The 18,994-nt window shown below is 28.3% G+C and overlaps 2 protein-coding genes across 3 annotated transcripts in view; one reads left to right on the forward strand and one right to left on the reverse strand.

Moving 5' to 3' along the window:
* Nucleotides 1-500: 500 nt before the first annotated feature.
* Nucleotides 501-9,289, reverse strand: LOC130667928 (calponin homology domain-containing protein DDB_G0272472). Its single transcript, XM_057469864.1, has 9 exons — nt 8,950-9,289; nt 6,964-7,085; nt 5,256-5,408; nt 3,966-4,067; nt 3,643-3,828; nt 3,072-3,559; nt 2,786-2,930; nt 976-1,128; nt 501-816 (listed from the first exon to the last, which is right to left on the reverse strand). The coding sequence occupies exons 1-9, from the start codon at nt 9,041-9,043 to the stop codon at nt 598-600; spliced, it is 1,662 nt and encodes a 553-aa protein (XP_057325847.1). The 5' UTR covers nt 9,044-9,289; the 3' UTR covers nt 501-597.
* A 2,765-nt stretch (nt 9,290-12,054) lies between these two features.
* Nucleotides 12,055-18,994, forward strand: part of LOC130669157 (neurogenic locus Notch protein) — a 152,709-nt gene continuing 145,769 nt past the window's right edge. For both annotated transcript variants that reach the window (XM_057471900.1, XM_057471901.1), the window contains exon 1: nt 12,055-12,591. In XM_057471900.1, the coding sequence (XP_057327883.1) occupies nt 12,498-12,591 (94 nt within the window). In that variant the 5' untranslated portion in view covers nt 12,055-12,497. The remainder of the gene's footprint in view (nt 12,592-18,994) is intronic.

The raw sequence follows: 18,994 nt of genomic DNA on the forward strand, positions 1-18,994 counted from the left end.
TTATTTTTTTGCGTTTGAAATTTATTTTCCAAATTTCGTTTAACTTATAATTGACATCAATTGTAAGTAATTTCTTTTTAAATCTATACCTCGGCGAAATTACTACTACGTTATCCTTTTTTCAAATAAGGTTTTAATTATTTTTCAATCAATTGATAAAATTTTGATACGCTTATAACAATTGAAAGTCATTAAAAATGTTAAAAAAGTGTGGGGGGGGGGGCACTGTCTGAGAATGGCCTCAAAGTAAAATAATTTATTAGTTTAATTATTTACCGAAATCAGTCGGAACGGTATTGATTTCCCACAAATCGACAGATTTTTCTTCAACATTTCTTTTAAAACTACGATTTGAATCATTATTAAACTTGGGGTCGATAAATGATAGAATAGATTTTTGAGAAGACATTTTTATTTGTAAATAACCAAAACTCTTAATTTCTTAAAATTAAAAAAAAAAAAAAAATACACAATTTTTTAATTACAGCGAACATAAAAAAAATAATTGACATCTAACAAACAATTGACTATTAAAGTAATTATAAAACTTGTGTAATATATTTAATTAAAATAATTGTTTTGCAAAAAAATTTGTTATTATCTTCTGAAATTAAAGGCTTTTCTTCGGCTCTTCGTGTCGACAAGAAGTTGAGCTTGTCTCTTGAGAATACTTCTCGTAGGTACTTCTTCCTCATCGTCCGACGGTACAGGTGCTGCTGCTGGAGTTGGTGTTCCAGGAAAGCGGGGAAATAACGGCCGTTCATCAGCATCTATTTTTCTTTCATGGCCCACTGATTCCATCGATAAAATATCAATCTAGATGAATAAATAACGCAATTAATAATTTTTTATTTTCACAAATCTACAGTTCTTCTGAGAAATATAAAAAAGCAGAGAAAAAAAATTGTTTTTTTAAGTTTTAATTGCAGTTCGTGCGATAATAATAAAAAAATAATAGTAGTTATAAAATAAAACCTTATCAGCAGCTGTTTCTTTGATCCACTGATGATATTTATCAGCTCCACCCATAATATTAATAGCCGCTTTTAATTTTTCTTCCAGAAGCTCTAAAAGTGCGTACGGGTTTTCATAAGACTCTTCAGATGCTACCGGCGTCTCATTAACATCCTTAATAAAAAAAAAATATCCATATATAAGTGATAAGAATAATAGAGAACTCCCAAGATTTTCAATAGAAATGGAGTCCGGCATCGGCCATAAAGTTTAACTCGTCCCAAATCCACGTGGATCCACTCGCGGTAATGGTAAGTGATAACTCCATCTTTGTATATATTTTAGTGTGTAGCGTTGATTTAAAAGTAACGTAATAAGTAAAAAAGAAGCCGATAGACGGTGATAGGCCAATAGAACTTAGAAATAGACCTCTAATGTAAAAGATTGGAGCGGAATGTTTACTTTCGATTGGCAGCGTAAGGTGCTAATGCTTCCTAGGGTACCATACTCTCCAACAAACTATATATAAATACATTTGTATATACATTCATCGAGGTGATAATTACATTTGGGCACTTATATATGAAAGATTATAGTTGAAATAAAAATAATAAAAATCTATCCATCGAAAATTCGTAAAGAGGCGGAGATCTTTTTCAAGGATTTTACTAAATGGCCCGCCTAAATGGCTCACTAAATTTTAAATTACTATTTTTTTTTATTCATTTGTATATTTATTATTATTATTTATAGTTTACTTTTCTTTGTAAAAAATTTTTTTGTTAACATCGACATATAGTTGGTTCAAAATGACTTTTACAATTAGTGGTTTTTTAAAATTTAACAAAAATTAAATACACCTTTCGAATAGGAATTTATATATCTATATATATATTTAGGTTTTTACTTGTTAAATTTCTTCACTAAAAGCAACCTTGAAATCAATCACAATATTTTTTTCGTAGAAGGGTAGAGAGTTAATTGTAGGCTGTAAAATATATACTAGATATGGACTTTGACGTTATTCGGATACAAGTGCGGATTTTGACCCTTTAATTATTGTTAAGAAATAAATATTGATACTTTTGTTGCAATAATATACGGAGACTTGATAATTAGAGTGTAGGTGTAAGATTTATATTGTAAAAATAAAAAAATATAGGGGAGAGAGGAGCAAAACGGGTTACTTAAGGAAATAGTAAGTTTTCGGGAACGCAAATACGTTAAATATTTTTTTTTTTAATGATATTCAAAGTGAATAGAAAAAAATTTTCATTTTTTGCGGGCAAAATGGGATACCCCCTAAAAGAGGTGAAAAAAAATTTATGGAAATGAAATAAATTTGATTAAATTAAATTTTCTTATAAGTAATTTACATGAAAAAAAATTATATTTCTCATAATTATTGGATGTAAAAGACGAAAAAAAAAAATTTGAATAGTTTTTATCATAAAACAAAAGTCATTAATATTTTCCGACTGACACTTTCGATTTTTAAAAAAGGTTTAACAAAAAAAATTCAAAATAATGCTTAACTTTTTTTATAAAATTTAAGGGGTACCCCGTTTTACCCCCCTATATGTATATATATATATTTGAATGTAGATGTACCTGAAAATCGGAACGTTTTTCGCGAAACGAAAATGAAAAGTAAAAAATCTACTGGATCTAAAATGTTTCGCATGTCAGCCGAAAATTGCAGGCTACCCCCAATTACCCCTTAAGTCACCTTTAGAGTCAAATTACATAAATTATTTTCATTTCCGTTGCGTGAAAACGTTCCGATCTTCAGGTACATGAATGTAGGAATTTCAGAAAGATAAATACTTACACGAAGTCTATCGCAAAATTTCCAAAGCATTAATGCAACTTCATCAATTACTTCTTGTACGCGTTTACTTTCAATCTCAGCTTTTGTTTGTCGTTCTGTTTGCTCAGATATTTGTGCATTTAATTTTGATAATTTTTCAGCGTTTCTATTAAGAGATTTAAAATTATCATTATTAAAATAAATTTTTATAAATAATATTTCGACAAATATATGAATCTTAATGGTGAATATGAAAAATTTGATATTGAAAAACTTCAATTAAAATTTATTAATTAAATTCACTTACTGATCAGCATCTTTAGTTTCAGAAAATTTTTGTAATTCAATTTCGGTTGTAAATTGTTGCCGACGTTTTTCTAAACTGATTTTGTCTTCTTCCATAGAAGTTCGCATTTTTTGTAATTTATCTTTAGTCGCGCGTTGGCTTAAAAACCTATCAAGTACTTGTTCATTTTTGGTAACACCTGTGGCACTTCGTAATTTAGTAAATGCTTCTTGAAGATGCGTCATTTCATCTACAGGCTTATCATCAACTTCTTCACTTTCTTGCTGACGTTTTTCAGCTTCGAAATCGTCTTCACGTGCAGGCAAACGAGTATTCGGAAAAATCATTCTCTCTAAACGTTCCAATTCTAGTTTACGATCTTCAACTCGCTGTCTATAGTCAAGAATTATTTGATCACGTTCTTTACTTTTTTGCATCGCGTCTATTTCTTGATGCATCAATGCTTCTTTCGTTATATCTCTCAATTGTATCGCCTCTTCTTTCACTCTCTTTAAAAACAAACCAATTAAATATAATCACTCAACTATAAATTTTTATTGTTACGTTTATAAAATAATTTAAAAAAATTTACTTGTAATTGTTTTATTTCAAGTTCTTGATCTTTTAAATTTTGCTCTAAATTTTTTAAGGAAGACACGTAAAATGCAGCATCGGATTTAAGACTCGCTCTTACAGATCTGTACTTTTTTCTTACTATATCCGCTTCCATTTGCATTATGCTTACGCGATGCAATTGATTTTCTAAGCTGACAATTTTCTAAAATAATTTTTATTTAAAATTATTTAAAAAATTGCATTCTCTAAATTTATTCATTTTAAAAAGTAGTTAATAGGTGATATGGTATTTTAATAGTGGTTAAGGGAAAATTTTGAAATCTTACTATAGTTTTGAACCTTTTTTAAAGGATCTTCAAGTTTCTTCTTCATCATTTTTTGTGTACGTCCACTCATTAACTCTTCATAATCTCTTAAAAGTTTCGCAAGTCGTTCTTGTTGCTAAAATTATATAAAATTTTTATTTATTATTCTATCATTATTTTTATTGTTGTTGTTTATTAGTTTGTTATTGTTGCTTCGCTGTAAACGATTTACGGAATAAACGCGGATTGAATCTGCAGTGAATGCGAAACGGATTCTTTTTTATCGAATTATCTTGGAGTATACTTATTTACTCGAAAGGGGAATTTTATTTATATCATTTATAAAAAAAACTTTGCTCTCCTAAAATGAATCAGTGGAAAATATCATAAATCAGTGAATATTCACTGCAAATCAGTCCTAAGCATATATCACTAATTCAGTCAGTGATATACTTGGGACTATTTGTGCAGTGAATATTCCACTGATTGGAGTACTTTTCACTGATTCGTTTTAAGAAAGTGCGGAATGAAAAACGAAGAGTAAAAATTTGCGGATTAAATGACTAGGTATAATGACATCTTATGAATTAAAAGAAAAACATTTTCAATTATTGATATTTAAATAAATAATTTATTTACACAAAAAAAAGGATTTCTTGATGCGAAAAATTTTTACTTGTCCTAAGAAATTTATTGCATTATGAATTGAAGGTGAATTGAAGAAAAATTTGTTGCAAGAAACAATCTTTTCTAGTCCTAAAAAAATTTTTGTTTTCATTTCATGTGCAAAATTTTTTTTGCGCCAAGAAATCCTTTTTTTCTGTGTATAATTTTGCATAGAAAATTGTCTCTATAAAATATAAATTTACTTTAAATTAAAACTCATCATTGAAGTAAATGCGGATTCAAATAAAATCCACACCACCCCGAAAAAAATTCCCTATTTTCTCCGTACGTGGAGTAATTGCTTTGAAAATTAACTTCGAAACTCCGATTGACGGCGAGAAAAATTTTGAAATTACAATGATTCAAAGTATACTCGAACAGTTTATTGCTAAAATAACTATTTATTAATTAATTATTACAATACGTGTAGTTAATTTAAAAACATCTGTGTTTACTTTAATGATTTATAGTATTGTAAAAAAAACTATTTTACGTTCGTCTTATAATTATAATTAATTTGAACCATACTTCAAGTAGTAACTATCGATATACTCTTATTTTAACAAAATAGAGGTAGTCCTTTTGTTATTTTTTAACTTCTCTTTTTTTTTATCTTTAAGCTTCACAGTGGGAAATTAACAAACGAGAAAAAAATTACCTTATTACTTTTATATTTGATTAAATCAAGTTTTTTCCTCAAACGAATATTATCCTCATCGACACGAGAAATAGCTTCTTGCAATCCACGTTTTTTAATACACGCCGATGACTCTCGACTTACTGGTAACACTTTTTCTGCCGCTTCTTCATTCTGCAATAGAGAAATATTTATTTATTTATACTTATTTACAAATAATTTCAAAGTTAAAAATTTTTCAACAGAGTTGAATAAATAATATTGACTCTAGGAAGGAACCCTTCAGAGCCATTTACAAAAAAATAGATGTATCTATCAGTAAAATTATCTAAATAACACACATTTACAATTTTTAACCATTTTTTTCTAATTTCATTAAATGTTTATGACATAAATTCTTAAAAATACTCAAACTCTTAGCTGATGCTATATTTATATAGGCAGTAAATTCCAAAATTTAAGGGCATTCTCAGACAGCTCACCACTTTTTAAAAATATTCAATGACCTTGAGCTGTTATAACATTATGGAAATTGAATTAATTAATTTTCATCAAACAATTTCGCCGAGATATAGATTTAAAAAAAAATTATTTACAGTTGACATTAATTAGGAGTTAAACGAAATTTGGTAAATAAATTTAAGCCTGAAAAATTCGACATTCTCAATTATAATGTTGTCATGAAAATTTTACTAAAATTTATTTTCCAAATTTCGTTTAACTCCTAATTGATGTCAACTGTACATAATTTTTTTGAAAATCAATCTCTCGGCGAAAGTGTAACTGCGTTGCCATTTTTTCAATTAATGCTTGAACTTTTTTTTTAATTGATTATCAAAATTTAATACGGTCATTACAATTGAAAGTCATTGAATATTTAAAAAAAGTGGGGACACTGTCTGAGAATGGCCTTAATACCCGTTATCAGAAATGACTTTTAATAATAATTACTATGGCATGGTGGTACCCATAATGAGTTAGTTTTACGTGGCTCTACCCTCAATAAATACCCGGGTCAAAAAATTTGATCTGATTTTAGTCTAACTCGACTGATGTATATGGACTAATTGGTGCATATTTGAACTAATTGGTTTGTATTCAAACTAATTGATCTGTCTTTAAATTTTTATAAAATTTTCAAACTGTTTTTGATCTAAAGACGATAAAAAACCGGCTAAAAAAAAATTGATAATCAGAAAAAGTCTAATTTTGGTCGGGATAAACACAAAAAGGAGCAAAATATTTTGAGAAAAAAGTTTGATTTTGATCTAGAGGCGACCAAAACCAGACTAAAAATTATTGAAAACGAGTCTGAAAATAGTCTAAATAAGGAATATTACGGGCAAAACTCCATTTAATTTCACATATTAATTAAATACAAATAAAAAGTGAAATTGAATAAAAATAACTTAAAATTTATTTGATTTAAAACAGATAAAATTTTTCTACCCAGGTACGTCTCATTCTTTAATATTAGATTATTCTCAAAAGGTCCTGCGTTGCCTATAGATATATATACTTATAAATTAAGGTACAAAGTAGGTGTAACCTCCTATTCTCAATAGACAGCCAGCCTAATTGTCACCTATAATTTGATATATGTTCAAGTTTACTCATACCTAGAATGTATCTAACCCACACATTAAAAGAACGCTGTAATTGCGTATTTAACACAAATAGTAATGACAGTTAACTAAAATTTGAATTTGTCTCGTGATAAAAAACTTACATTTATAATTTTCGAATATTTTGACAGCAAATTTTTGATATCTTTCTTAAGATTAGTTATTTTATCAGTACTTTCACGTATCTTAGCATCACATTCTTCAAAATTAGCTTTTCTTTGTCCCTCTGTAACAAAAATAATTATTTAAAATAAATAATTAATAATGATTAAATAAGTTATTCATACAATTGAATAATTTGTCTAGTATAACTAAAGATAAAATGTTCCTCGACACGAGTTGACGATCAAGTGTGATAGCGTACAATATATATACACATATATAAAGGAGAATGCGCGTGCATAAGCCTTCGTGGAACCATAAAACTTGACCTCCCAGAGCATCTCCAGTTAGCAGCTGAATTAACCACGCGGTTCATTCATTGAACTCTGTACTTGCTGATGATGCTCTTCTCTCTCATTTCTGTTTGCTCAAACCATTCGTGACTATGGAATTGTATCTTCTCGTAGCGTATTGTGTATACAGACCAACTAAGTAGTATAAGTACTAATATACTTTACTCCAAAGAACAATAATAACAATAACTATATAAAAATAAATAAAGAATAAGATTAAGATTAAGATGAAGATGAAGATGAAGAACAAAAGCTTAAACACTCTGCAATTTTTCTGATGCCTACAATTAAACTCATTACTCTTCTACCAACGATCTCGTTCACTTTTATTTACAAACATTTAAAATATTGAATTCTTTTATACCAAGAAATTTATTATTTCAAATAATGAAGTCACGTTAATAAATTTTTGTAGTTAATTGAAACTTTTTTAATTAAATAATTTTTATTTTATTATGTAATTTAACAAAAAAATATTTTGAACAAGAAAAATTTATTTCAATTAAAAAATAACAATAACTTTTATTATTCTCTGTCATTAATTTGTTGATATCATATTTTATTGGCTCCGTTTTTATATGTCGAAATATATATTATAAACACTAATTATATTGTTCTGAGTATTGATCGTCTTAAATAAACTCAACTATTGTATTACAAGTAATTAATTTTGAAATAAAATTTTAATATTTTTAAACATAATTCAAAATCAATTTTTTCAATATTTTCAAAGTTTCAAGCAAAAAAATGAATTACAAAAATTAATAATTTATGACTAAAAATTTAGAATGTGGTCACAATTTAATATTTCGAACAGTAATTTCGTGGTTTTATACTTTCTAAACATGAATAAGTGAAATAAGTTAATATTCACTAATTCTGAGTGCCAACCGAACCACTTTTTAAAATTAGTGGTTCGGTTTGCACTTGGAATTAGTGAATATTCACTTATTTTCACTAATTCATGTTTAGAGAGTAGAATAAATTATAATGATCTTAATTTAATTCTTGAAATTTAAAGTTTATATGTAAATGAATCATGTTACAGTAATAGAAATTACTGTTTAGTAGATCAAAAAATGAAATTATAATAATTTAACTTTCAGTTTCCACATTCGCTGTTTGGAACATTTAAGTTTATAGTAAAAAAGTAAAAAAACATTCAGCATGATAAATAAAATTTTCAATGTCGAGCAATTGATTTTATATACAACGATATATAATTATTACTTTCTTCAAATTGTATGTGAAAGAATTAACCTAAAGTATTACTGATGCGACTATACCTACATGGCAAGATGACGTATTTTATCATTCGAAACAATAAAATTTAAAGACCAAGAGTGACTATTTTTTTTTTATATCAATATATTTTAGAGAATCACTCTTATACTTTTTTGTTTTCAATATCATATTATTTATGAATTACTTTCTTTGATGGGGGTTTACTGTTCAAACAATAAAAATTAATGAAAATCCGAATAAAATTTATTATTTATTTTTTTGCGTGTTAAAAATTTTAATATTTATTTTAAAATTTTTTATGGAAATAAGAAAAAATGAAATCAATTCAGTAAATTACATAAATAACTTATTTTAATCGGAATTAATTGTGATTTAAAATAATCGAATTACCTGAAAGTTGGATTTTCTTTTTAATTTCAATAATTTTTTTATTCAAAATAGATAATTTACTTTCTTGATTAGAAGGTACCAGAGGATCAGCCATTTTTTAAACGTACATTTAACTCTTTATGAGATTATAGAATTGAGTGTTGAGTTGTTGTAAACAAAGACGTTGAATATCGATGGAATTAAGTATGTATGTAACGTACAGTAACCGTGACAACGTAACCGTTTGATCAACACACACGAATACCACTTGTACATTTGACTCAAATAGTTTTTATTTTATTATTTTCTAAAATAATTTATTAAAACTTTTTTTTTTCTTTTCATTCTCATTCGCTGTTCTCTTCTCTTATTATTTTCTTCAGGCTATAGATCATTTGATATTTATGTGATTTAAAATAAATAAAAAAAAGTAATAAATGATAAGGATGGTAAGAAATAAGTTTAAAATAAATAAATAAAATACTACTGTTATTTCAATCGTGACAATTTATTCCATTGGCGTATATAGTGTACAACAGCACGAAGCGGCATTAATTAGCTCGACATTGGATGAGTTGGATCGTGAATATGTTTGTTGTATATACGAGGACGATAAACTTAATATATAACGGCTTCATTAATAAGAACTAATGACTCAAGATCCACACTCGTGCGTTGTTGGGCATCTGCGAACAGATCACTTGGTATGGATTCCACAAGGGATTCGTGCTTAAGAAATTTATTTATCTATATATATATATATGTACACTACGGATACATATGTATATATTAATGCCGTATGTGCTTTATCTCTCCGAGCTTTTGCTTGCTCAGCCCATACTACCGAATTCAGCATTTATATTCGTTAGCAGACGACGCGAAAATTGCCCTCGATGAATTTTAAGTTAACGCGTAATCAGCTAAGATGAGAGAGATTTATTGTTGCGTGGGGTTTTCTCACTTAACTCCTTTGGATTATACTTAAATATTTTATTCTTATTAATTATTTATTATAAATATTTTATTTATCAATTTATCATAAATTTTATTTTTTATTTAAAAATATTTTCTACTATTTCGCGGTAAATTTATTTTAAAACTGTACCGTATTTTTTTAAATCAAAAATAAAGATTTAATTTTTCATAAAAACAAGGATTCATTATTGGTGATCAAATCAATACTTTAATTAAGTAATTATAATTATCTTTTAGTGTATCAGTAACGGAACAGTCTTCCTTTTTAAAAAAATTTGTTAAACAATAAATGTTTTTAATACTTTAAATGTACTACAGATATTTTTGATGAAAAAAACAAACAACTTATTAAAAATTTTTATTTTACTGTCATATTAATACAATAGAGAAATTTATTAATAATAATTTCACAAGTTTATTAATTAAAATTATTTCTATAAACTTCTCAAACACTAGAAAGTTTTTATTCAAATCTTTTAATAAAAATTTTATAAGTCCGATTTTCAGTAAAATTTATGTCTAATAAAAATATTTGTTACACTGTTGAAAATCGGGAGTGATTACGGATTTTATTTGAATTCGAATTTACTCGGTCATTTGGAGTTCCGGAGTTTTAGAAAAAATCACTCCACATGCGGAGTAACTAGGGATTTTTAATATTGAAATAAACTTCTTTTAGGAGTTAATTTCACTCTGAATCGGAGTTTCAATATTAAAATAAACTCTATTTCGTAGTGAATTTGGCCCCGAGAGGGTCAAATAAATACACTATCATTCGCTCCAGATTTAATCCGCATTCACTCCGAAAATTTTTTAGTGCATCATCATAAAATTTGGCATAAGAATAAAATTGATTTTTCTAGACCTGAGACCTTAATTTTTATCACAATTATTTTGGAGTTCTTTTCTTACAAAAAATCCGTTAGAATAAAATTAAATGATGATGACTATAAAATTGAAGCTTATGATTGATAGATTCTGATAATATTGTTTGTTATATATTATGAGTTTAACTGGTAAAATAAGCCCCATGAAAACTTAAATTTTGTTCCCCTAAAAATCAGGGGTTGGAACTTTTTTTTTTTAAGTCAAGATATCGTCGGTTTATTATGTAACGAAATTTATCTTGGGTAATTTAATTTCCCATAGAATAATTACTTAAAAGTCACGAACAATTTGATTAATTACAAAACTAGAGCTCTAAAAAGAAGAAATTTTATTGATCTATTATATGAAAAGTCCGTTATCATTAACAAAAAAATAAATTTAATATTAATTTCGCACATACTTTGAATGTAAATAATTAAAATTCAATTTTTTTTTACCAACATAACACAAAGTAGTTTAAAAATATTTCATTTAATAAAACATGATGAGTTTAATTAATTAATCAAATTTAATAACAAAAAAAAAGAAAAATATGAACTAAAAATTTCTAATTTTTTTTATTTATTTTATGATTCTAAAAATGAACAAAATTTTTTCTACAAAAAAAAGTAAAAAAAAAAAAAAAAAAAAATGAAATATTTGGTGAGTGTCAGTGTAGCAGGCATCAGACAAATTTAAAATTATTAATAAATAGAGTAAATAATTAATAAAATAAAATTTTTAAAAAATGCGCATTTAAAAAATTTTGAAATTAACGAGTGCATTTTTTATAAATATTATTTTTTAAATTATTTACTCTATTTATTTATAATTTCAATTTTGTCTGATGTCTGCTACGTTAACCCTCATAATATTTAAGATAAACAAATAATTCTTACAGCCTACAATTAAAAATAAAAAAAATAACCATAATTTGAGATTGATATCAGTAAATAAAGTAGTTAACTATACAATAATTCAATTATATCACACGCAACATGCCTAAGGGATAGCTTTAAAAAAGGTAACATCTGTTGTCTGTCTAAAAATCCACTAGCACCCCAAAAAAATTTTAAAATTCCCCCTAATTCTATTGAGAAACCACGAGTGAGCCGACGAACTCCTTATTTCCCCTGTATCCATTTTAAAATTCTCTTGCTCCTGTAATTCAATTGGTCCCGCGCGTCAGCCATTTTGAAGCGCGCATTAATACGCCAGTCTAAAAGCAGGTGCGCGCGCACTCGGGAACTACTTTCTGCGCGTTTGAAGGACAATAGATGCCCAGACGTGTTTTGTGCGCGGTCGTGCTCGTATACAATTTTTACCTCGCGATCATTGTGTTTTTAAAACTTTATTTATCCATTTATTTATTAAAACCACAAAGTTTTTAAAAACGTATAATCAAATTAACTGGACCGCGAGTGTACCATAATTAAACAAACAATTAAAACGTGTTAATTAATGTGTTTAATACCGAACAGTGTCTAGTGAATTTGTTTTTAAACGTTTTTTTTTTATCTTCTAAACAAAACGAGTTTAATTTTAAAATATTTATTATCGTAATGTCGAGGTCCTGGTGGTTAAATGACGGATAGTGAGGCAGCTAAACGTTGCCACGGTGTGCCCGGGGCTTGATATGTGTGTTGAATGTGTGTTTGTGTGTGAAAATTTTTTTATTTTATTGTGTGAATAAAAAAATTTAAATAGTCCATCGGAAAAATAACAAAATGGAGCGACAAAATCATTTGGATTATAAGTCATCATTTTTTATAAAATTTATCCTAATAATTATTGTCACCAGTTCAATAACATCAGTGTCTGGTGAGTGATTTATTTCAAATATTACCTACTTGCTTTTATAATAATATAATTTATTATTAATTGTTTTAAAAAATTAAATGACAGACGCTGCTGCTAAGCAACAGGTAATTTAAACGGCGCCGGCGCCGTTTTTAATTCAAATAAACGCTTGCGCTCTATCCATACTATTAATAACCAGTATTTCAAACTGATATTATACGAATACATTAATATCTATAGACAATTTAATTATTAAACATCAACGTGTGTATTTATCCGTGTGGTAGCATTAGTATTCCCCAGTTGCGTCCGACATTGCTGGGCCTACATGTTAGGGACTTTTCTAAAAACATTGGGTCCTTGACAAGACCGGCTGCTGCTACTTCTGCTCTTCCTTTCCTCTTCATATTCAATACGACCCTAAATTTTTTTTTTTTTTTCATGTATACAATTCATATATTTTCATTTCCTGTATACATTTTATTTTTCCGAGCTCAAGATATTTTGTCTGCAATTATTAAGACATAGTAAAAGTTAGCGGTAATCTGACAATTTTTTAAATTTTGAAATAATAAATTAAAATGTTTATAAAATAAAAATAAAAAAATGCATATTGAGACAATTCAAAATCCCGTACATGCATTTTTTCAAATTCTATTATTTTTATTTTTTTATATGGAATTTAGAAATTGTCGTATGTCTGCTACATTTACACTCATTAAGACCACGTATGGTTCATATTTATGTCAATAATTTAAAAATTTTTTTATTTTTTTTTTTCTGAACATGAGTTAGAACTTTTTTTTTATTTAAAAAATTTTATAACGGAGATGACAACAAAGATCTATAATAATACACGTGGGTAAGAATGAATCTTTCGTTGGGGTTCTCAACTACGTCTTAAAAGTGATACTTAAGAGTTGATAATCACTGAGGGACAGGTGTCCAACCCCACTTTCTAGGAAGCCAGTCTTTCCCTCTGGTACGAGCACGAATGTAAACTAAAGTCTGTCTCTGCTTCGACATTTCGTGATCTGACACTTCTCGACCGGATGCCAAAAAATAATCTCAACACATTCTCATGTTGATTTTTTTTTTTTTTTAAATGACCACGAATAAATTTACTTTAGTTTCTAATAAAATAACATTGTTATCTATGAATATATATATACACACTTAACTTTATTTTATCATATTCCAAGAATTTAAACTGACAAATAATTTTTTATCTCGCTTTTAGGATCCTCACAGATTATACCTTCGTAGGAAGTTTGTTTTTAAATTCTTAATTGCATTCAAAATTTTTAAAATATGATTTATCTGGTGACGTAATTCTCGTACCTGGATGTCAGTATTAGAGAAATGTTGATTATATATTTAAGAAAAAAATATATCTGCAAAACATGTGATGAAAAGAAAAATGAATTAGATGGATCTCAGATGATCTTAAAGTTAACTGACAATTAACAATTTTCTGATTTTTTTTTCCACAAATAAATTACGAAAAAATAAAAACTAAAAATATGCGCAAATAGGAAATTAAAAAAACTACATTTTTATTAAAATTTTTTTTTATAACTTATCGTTTTAAAAAAAATCCTAAAATTATTAGACGTCGGCTAACTTCAGTTTCATAATCATGAGTGTGAATGTAACAGACACCAGACAAATTTAAAATTATTAATAAATAGAGTAAATTTTAAAAAAATGCGCATTTAAAAAATTTAAAAATTATTAAGTGCATTTTTTATAAATATTTTTTTTTTTAATTATTTACTCTATTTATTTATAATTTTAAATTTGTCTGATGTCTGTTACATTCACACTCATATCATAATCTCAGCCGTAAAAATAATTTTTAAACAAAATTGCACTTAAATGTGTACGTGAACTATAAAACGAGATCATTTAATTGCAATTCGTGCATTCAGAGAAAGACTATTACTATTATAAATATATGTATGTATATGTATGTATGTATGTATGAGAGATAAGAGAGCGTAGGAGAGCGAGAAAGACAAATAGTAAATGGAGTATGCGAATTCCGTCTAGGTGTAGTGTGTGATGTGTGCACATGGTACACGAGGGGAAAGAATGAAGGAGTCATGGGTTACGTTGTGGTAGCCGCTCCCGAGAGGTCTGCAGATCTTTCTTACTTATATACTTACATTAGACAACCATGCACTAGACTCTGAATACGGGATCGGTGGATTAGCTCTTCGTCGTCAGTTACGTTCTCAGGCTTTCTCTTCTCTCCTTAGAAACCGATCCTCAACTCAACTATACTAGCAAACTACACTCGTTCATTCGCTTATATTACTGCTATGTTAGCTGCTGATACTCTCTTACTTTGTCTCTGCATCAACTTTGTTTGCTAGTTTTGTGCTTTCACACGAGACACGGAATCAAAGATGATTATGATGACGAGCATGAGTATATCTGTCGCTTTTATTCTGTTATTTCATTGATTAAAATTATTTTAATTAGAAATTTTATTGCCACACAAATTTATTATATTTTCCTCTTGCTAAAACGGCTATTCATTTTAATGTGGGAAGTTTTGGTTTATTTAAATAAATAATAATAGATTTGTTAACAATAAAATTTAAAAAAATTATTAGGCTGTGGGTAATAAATTAGTTGCGTATAGTAATAATTACTGATAGATCATCTGAATAGTAATTACACGTCTGTAAGTTGTAGTCCATTTAAATACAGGAATGGAGTCGTAAAAGCTACGGGCGTAGATATGCTCGGTAGTTGGTAGCTGTTATAAACAGCAGCATATACCGCAATATCCATGGCTAAGTCGTCTAGGGTATATTATCCATATAGGTGGACTTGAAATCAATTCGAAATTTACGATGCTTTCTTATTGGTATCAACATAATATAACAGCAACCGGTTATACCTGTTGAGTTCAATTCTAAACCGTTCCTAATAATTCTCAGGTCGGGTCGTATCCTATCGTACCTGTACTTACTCTATTACGTACACGTATACATATAAATATATGTATATAATACAGTACAGTACAATAGCTACTTCTATTACTTTGCCGATAATAAAATATATGTTTGTCAATACAAGTCACAATTAATCAAGTTCAATAAATTTCTACACTTACGGTGGGGAAAATATTAATAAAGGCATTTTTAAATTAAAATTTCGTATATAATAATTTGTTGAAGTTTTTATGTGTATATATGTAGATATAATACGTAAGTGGAGATAAAAGTTGAGAGATACAAAGAGTGTAGAGGTAAAAGAGAGCCGGTATCTCGCGGCATCTGCTAACTAAAAGGGCAAGATCTTCCAGGGCTGGCATGACCCCCCTTCTCTTCTTTTATCTCTTTATTTTTAATTCTCTCTCATTCTCCTTATCCTTCAATATATATATACATTTGCATTCGTCCATCTTGAAGTGAAGGATACTGAGCTTGAGCTTGAGCTTGAGCTGGATAAGAAGAAGAAGAAGTCGAAGAGAAAGAATAATGCATTCGTCTCTCATTCGTTCGTTCTCTCTTATTTATTCTTTATCCATTGAATCTCGCTTTTTCATTCTGTCTGTCCGCGTCTTTCACTCAGAGAATCTCCAGTTGGATATCTCTCGATGGGTACTCCTCTATCCCCTTCTAAGACCGCGTAAAACCGCATAATTAAGGACCTTCACTGGCAACCAGAGTGGGCACACGTCGATCCGTCGTTGTCGTTTCGATTCTCTCGTAGTCGTCTGGGATATGTCTTACCAACTCCTCTACTTCATCTTCCTCTTCTACATCTCCTTTTCCTTATTTTCAGTCTCCAATCTCCAGTCTACAGTCTCAGTCTTAGTCTCAGTCTTGGCCTTCTTCTGACTCTTTATCTCATTCGATTTATTCTTATTCTTATTCGATATCTGGCAATATACTTGACATCCAAGCCATTGGAGAACTCCTGCTCTCCAGCTTCCTCCTCGTGCTATTGATGCTGATACTCTGGATATACTTTGATATGTCTCTTCCTTCTTCTTATTCTGGCTCAGCATCGTCTGATCTGTTCCTCCTACTGCATCTACTCCTGTTACTGCTGTGTTACTGCTGGGCTTGTCCTCTCAGTGTACTGACTTTAGCCTCAGACGCCACTGGACGATCAGAAAAGAGTATCGACCGAAAGGATCAAGGATTGTGCCGTCAGTCAGACTATGGACAGCTCGGCGCCCCCTTATAAACTCAAACCATCCTCTGATTTCAAGACTAAGATCCTCAGATATATAGTACATTCCTTCTGATTATATTCCTTGATCTCGTGGGACATTTTAACTCCAACGTCACTAATAATTTTTGTTTCCCTTTAAAAATATTTATTATTCACAAATTGAGATTCTTAGTGATTTATACTAGAAATGGGTTCACTTTCATATTTATTATTATTTTTTTTCTTATTAATTGATTATGTTATATATGAATAAGAAGTCTTAGTAACTACTGTGGGAATATTTAAGAAAACATGTGGATTAAATTTGACGATTTTATAGCTGAGTAATTTAATCCAACACGATATAAATAATCGTACAGTGCAGGGCTTCTCTCTCATTCCTTGAGGTCAATGATGCGACGTATCCTATCGATTAATCACAACTTAACTCGTGTTGTATTACTTACATTAAGCTTTTCTTTTACCTTTTTTTCTTCATCATTGATAAATGGTGAAAGGAGGTGTATGATGCTTAAGCACTTGATGCTGTGCGAGTTAAGTAAATAATTTAATTCCACTGTACTGGGTGATTTTATCAATCAATGCTTGATTACATGGGAATATCTTTAAATTCAATTATTTTATCAGGAAGTACTTTGTAAGTAAACTAATGGTCTGTTTATTTTAGTTTAGCTCAATTTATTTTACTTATTTCACTTTTAATTATTTAGGGGTGGGGAGGGTACGAAAAATATTTAGTTTAATGTTTTGTAAGTTTAGGTGTGGTGCATATGTGGGAGGGAAACAAGACATTTTGCATCAAGTACATGGCGAAATTCATGGAGCGATAATTAATTTTTCACGCGTTCACTCACCAGGGCAAAGAGTTCCGTGACTGCAACTACCGACACGGCCTGTTGGCTCATATTACATGCTTGCACGACGGAACATGTATAACTTTTTTTATTTTTTTTTTAAATCACCTTTTTCTTAATTTTATGTTTTATTGACATTTTTATCTCCGCGACGATATCTAAATTAATTTTTTTTTTTTAATTAAAATATTCGATTGAAACGGTAGTAAATTTTTCACTTGAAATTACCCTGCAAATTTTAGAAAAAAATCGGATATGTGTTAAATGAAATTACAATAATTTTATCCTGTGAGTGGGTGATTTTTATAAATGAGTAATTAAATTTATTTGAATTCAAAGTAATTTTTAAAAATCATAACAAGTGTTTGTTCTTAAATTTTCCGTGGAAAATAATTTTTTGAAATTAAAAATAAAAGTATATAAATATATGTACACTCTATGACCGAATTATATTAACGCTATTGTATATTTCCGCGTTACTGAATCACTATAATAATAAAATAAAATAACGGTTTTACGGAATTTGTGCAAGAGACTTCCCATGGGCTTGAAGCTAGATAAAAGATGATGTTCCAAGTTAGAAAGAAAGTAATAAAAGATACGTTTATATTCAAGAGAATTTATAAATAAAATTTTCATTATATGATTTTCTTACGCATCATGTCTCTTTTAATTTAAAAAAAAAATGTAAATTAATGATGAACTAAATTAGACTTGTTTGTAGGGTTAATAGTTTAATCAACAAGCCAATAGGTCAAAAAATATTTTCTATCCGTCTTTTTCCAGATCAAACTTTGGGCAATCTTTTTCACTATACAGATTCTTAACTATTTGCAATAACATTAATAATCCTAATCTGGTGTCGTTGTTTTCATCACCCGTAAACGTTGAACATGGGTCATTAGCGACCGCTGCTTATTTAACTACACGGAAAAAAAATTCACGGATTTTTTACGATTTAACTATCGTAATTTTCATTATATAGTATTGTAACGCTGGACTATAAGTTTTCAATAATAATTTTTACAATAGACTATCGTAATTTTTATTTTATAATTTATACTACTACCTGAAAGAAAAAATCAGATACTATAGAGTAAATTATACAATTTGCGTCAACATAAATTCTAATACAACTATCGTAAAATGAATGAGTCGGTAATGTAGAATTTCTTTAAATATAAAATAATAATTAGAAGTCAATGGAGTAAAATATATTTTCTTAAGAAAGTAGAACTTATAATTAATAGAAAAGAAAAATTTATCATTTGGAATTTTTTTTTTTTTTTAACAGTTAAATTAAGAAGGAAAATACAATCTCGAAATAAAAATAAAACATGTTGAAGTAGTAATAATAAAATATTTATTTAATA

Source organism: Microplitis mediator, chromosome 5 (assembly GCF_029852145.1).
Source record: "Microplitis mediator isolate UGA2020A chromosome 5, iyMicMedi2.1, whole genome shotgun sequence".
Taxonomy (NCBI): Eukaryota; Metazoa; Arthropoda; class Insecta; order Hymenoptera; family Braconidae; genus Microplitis; species Microplitis mediator.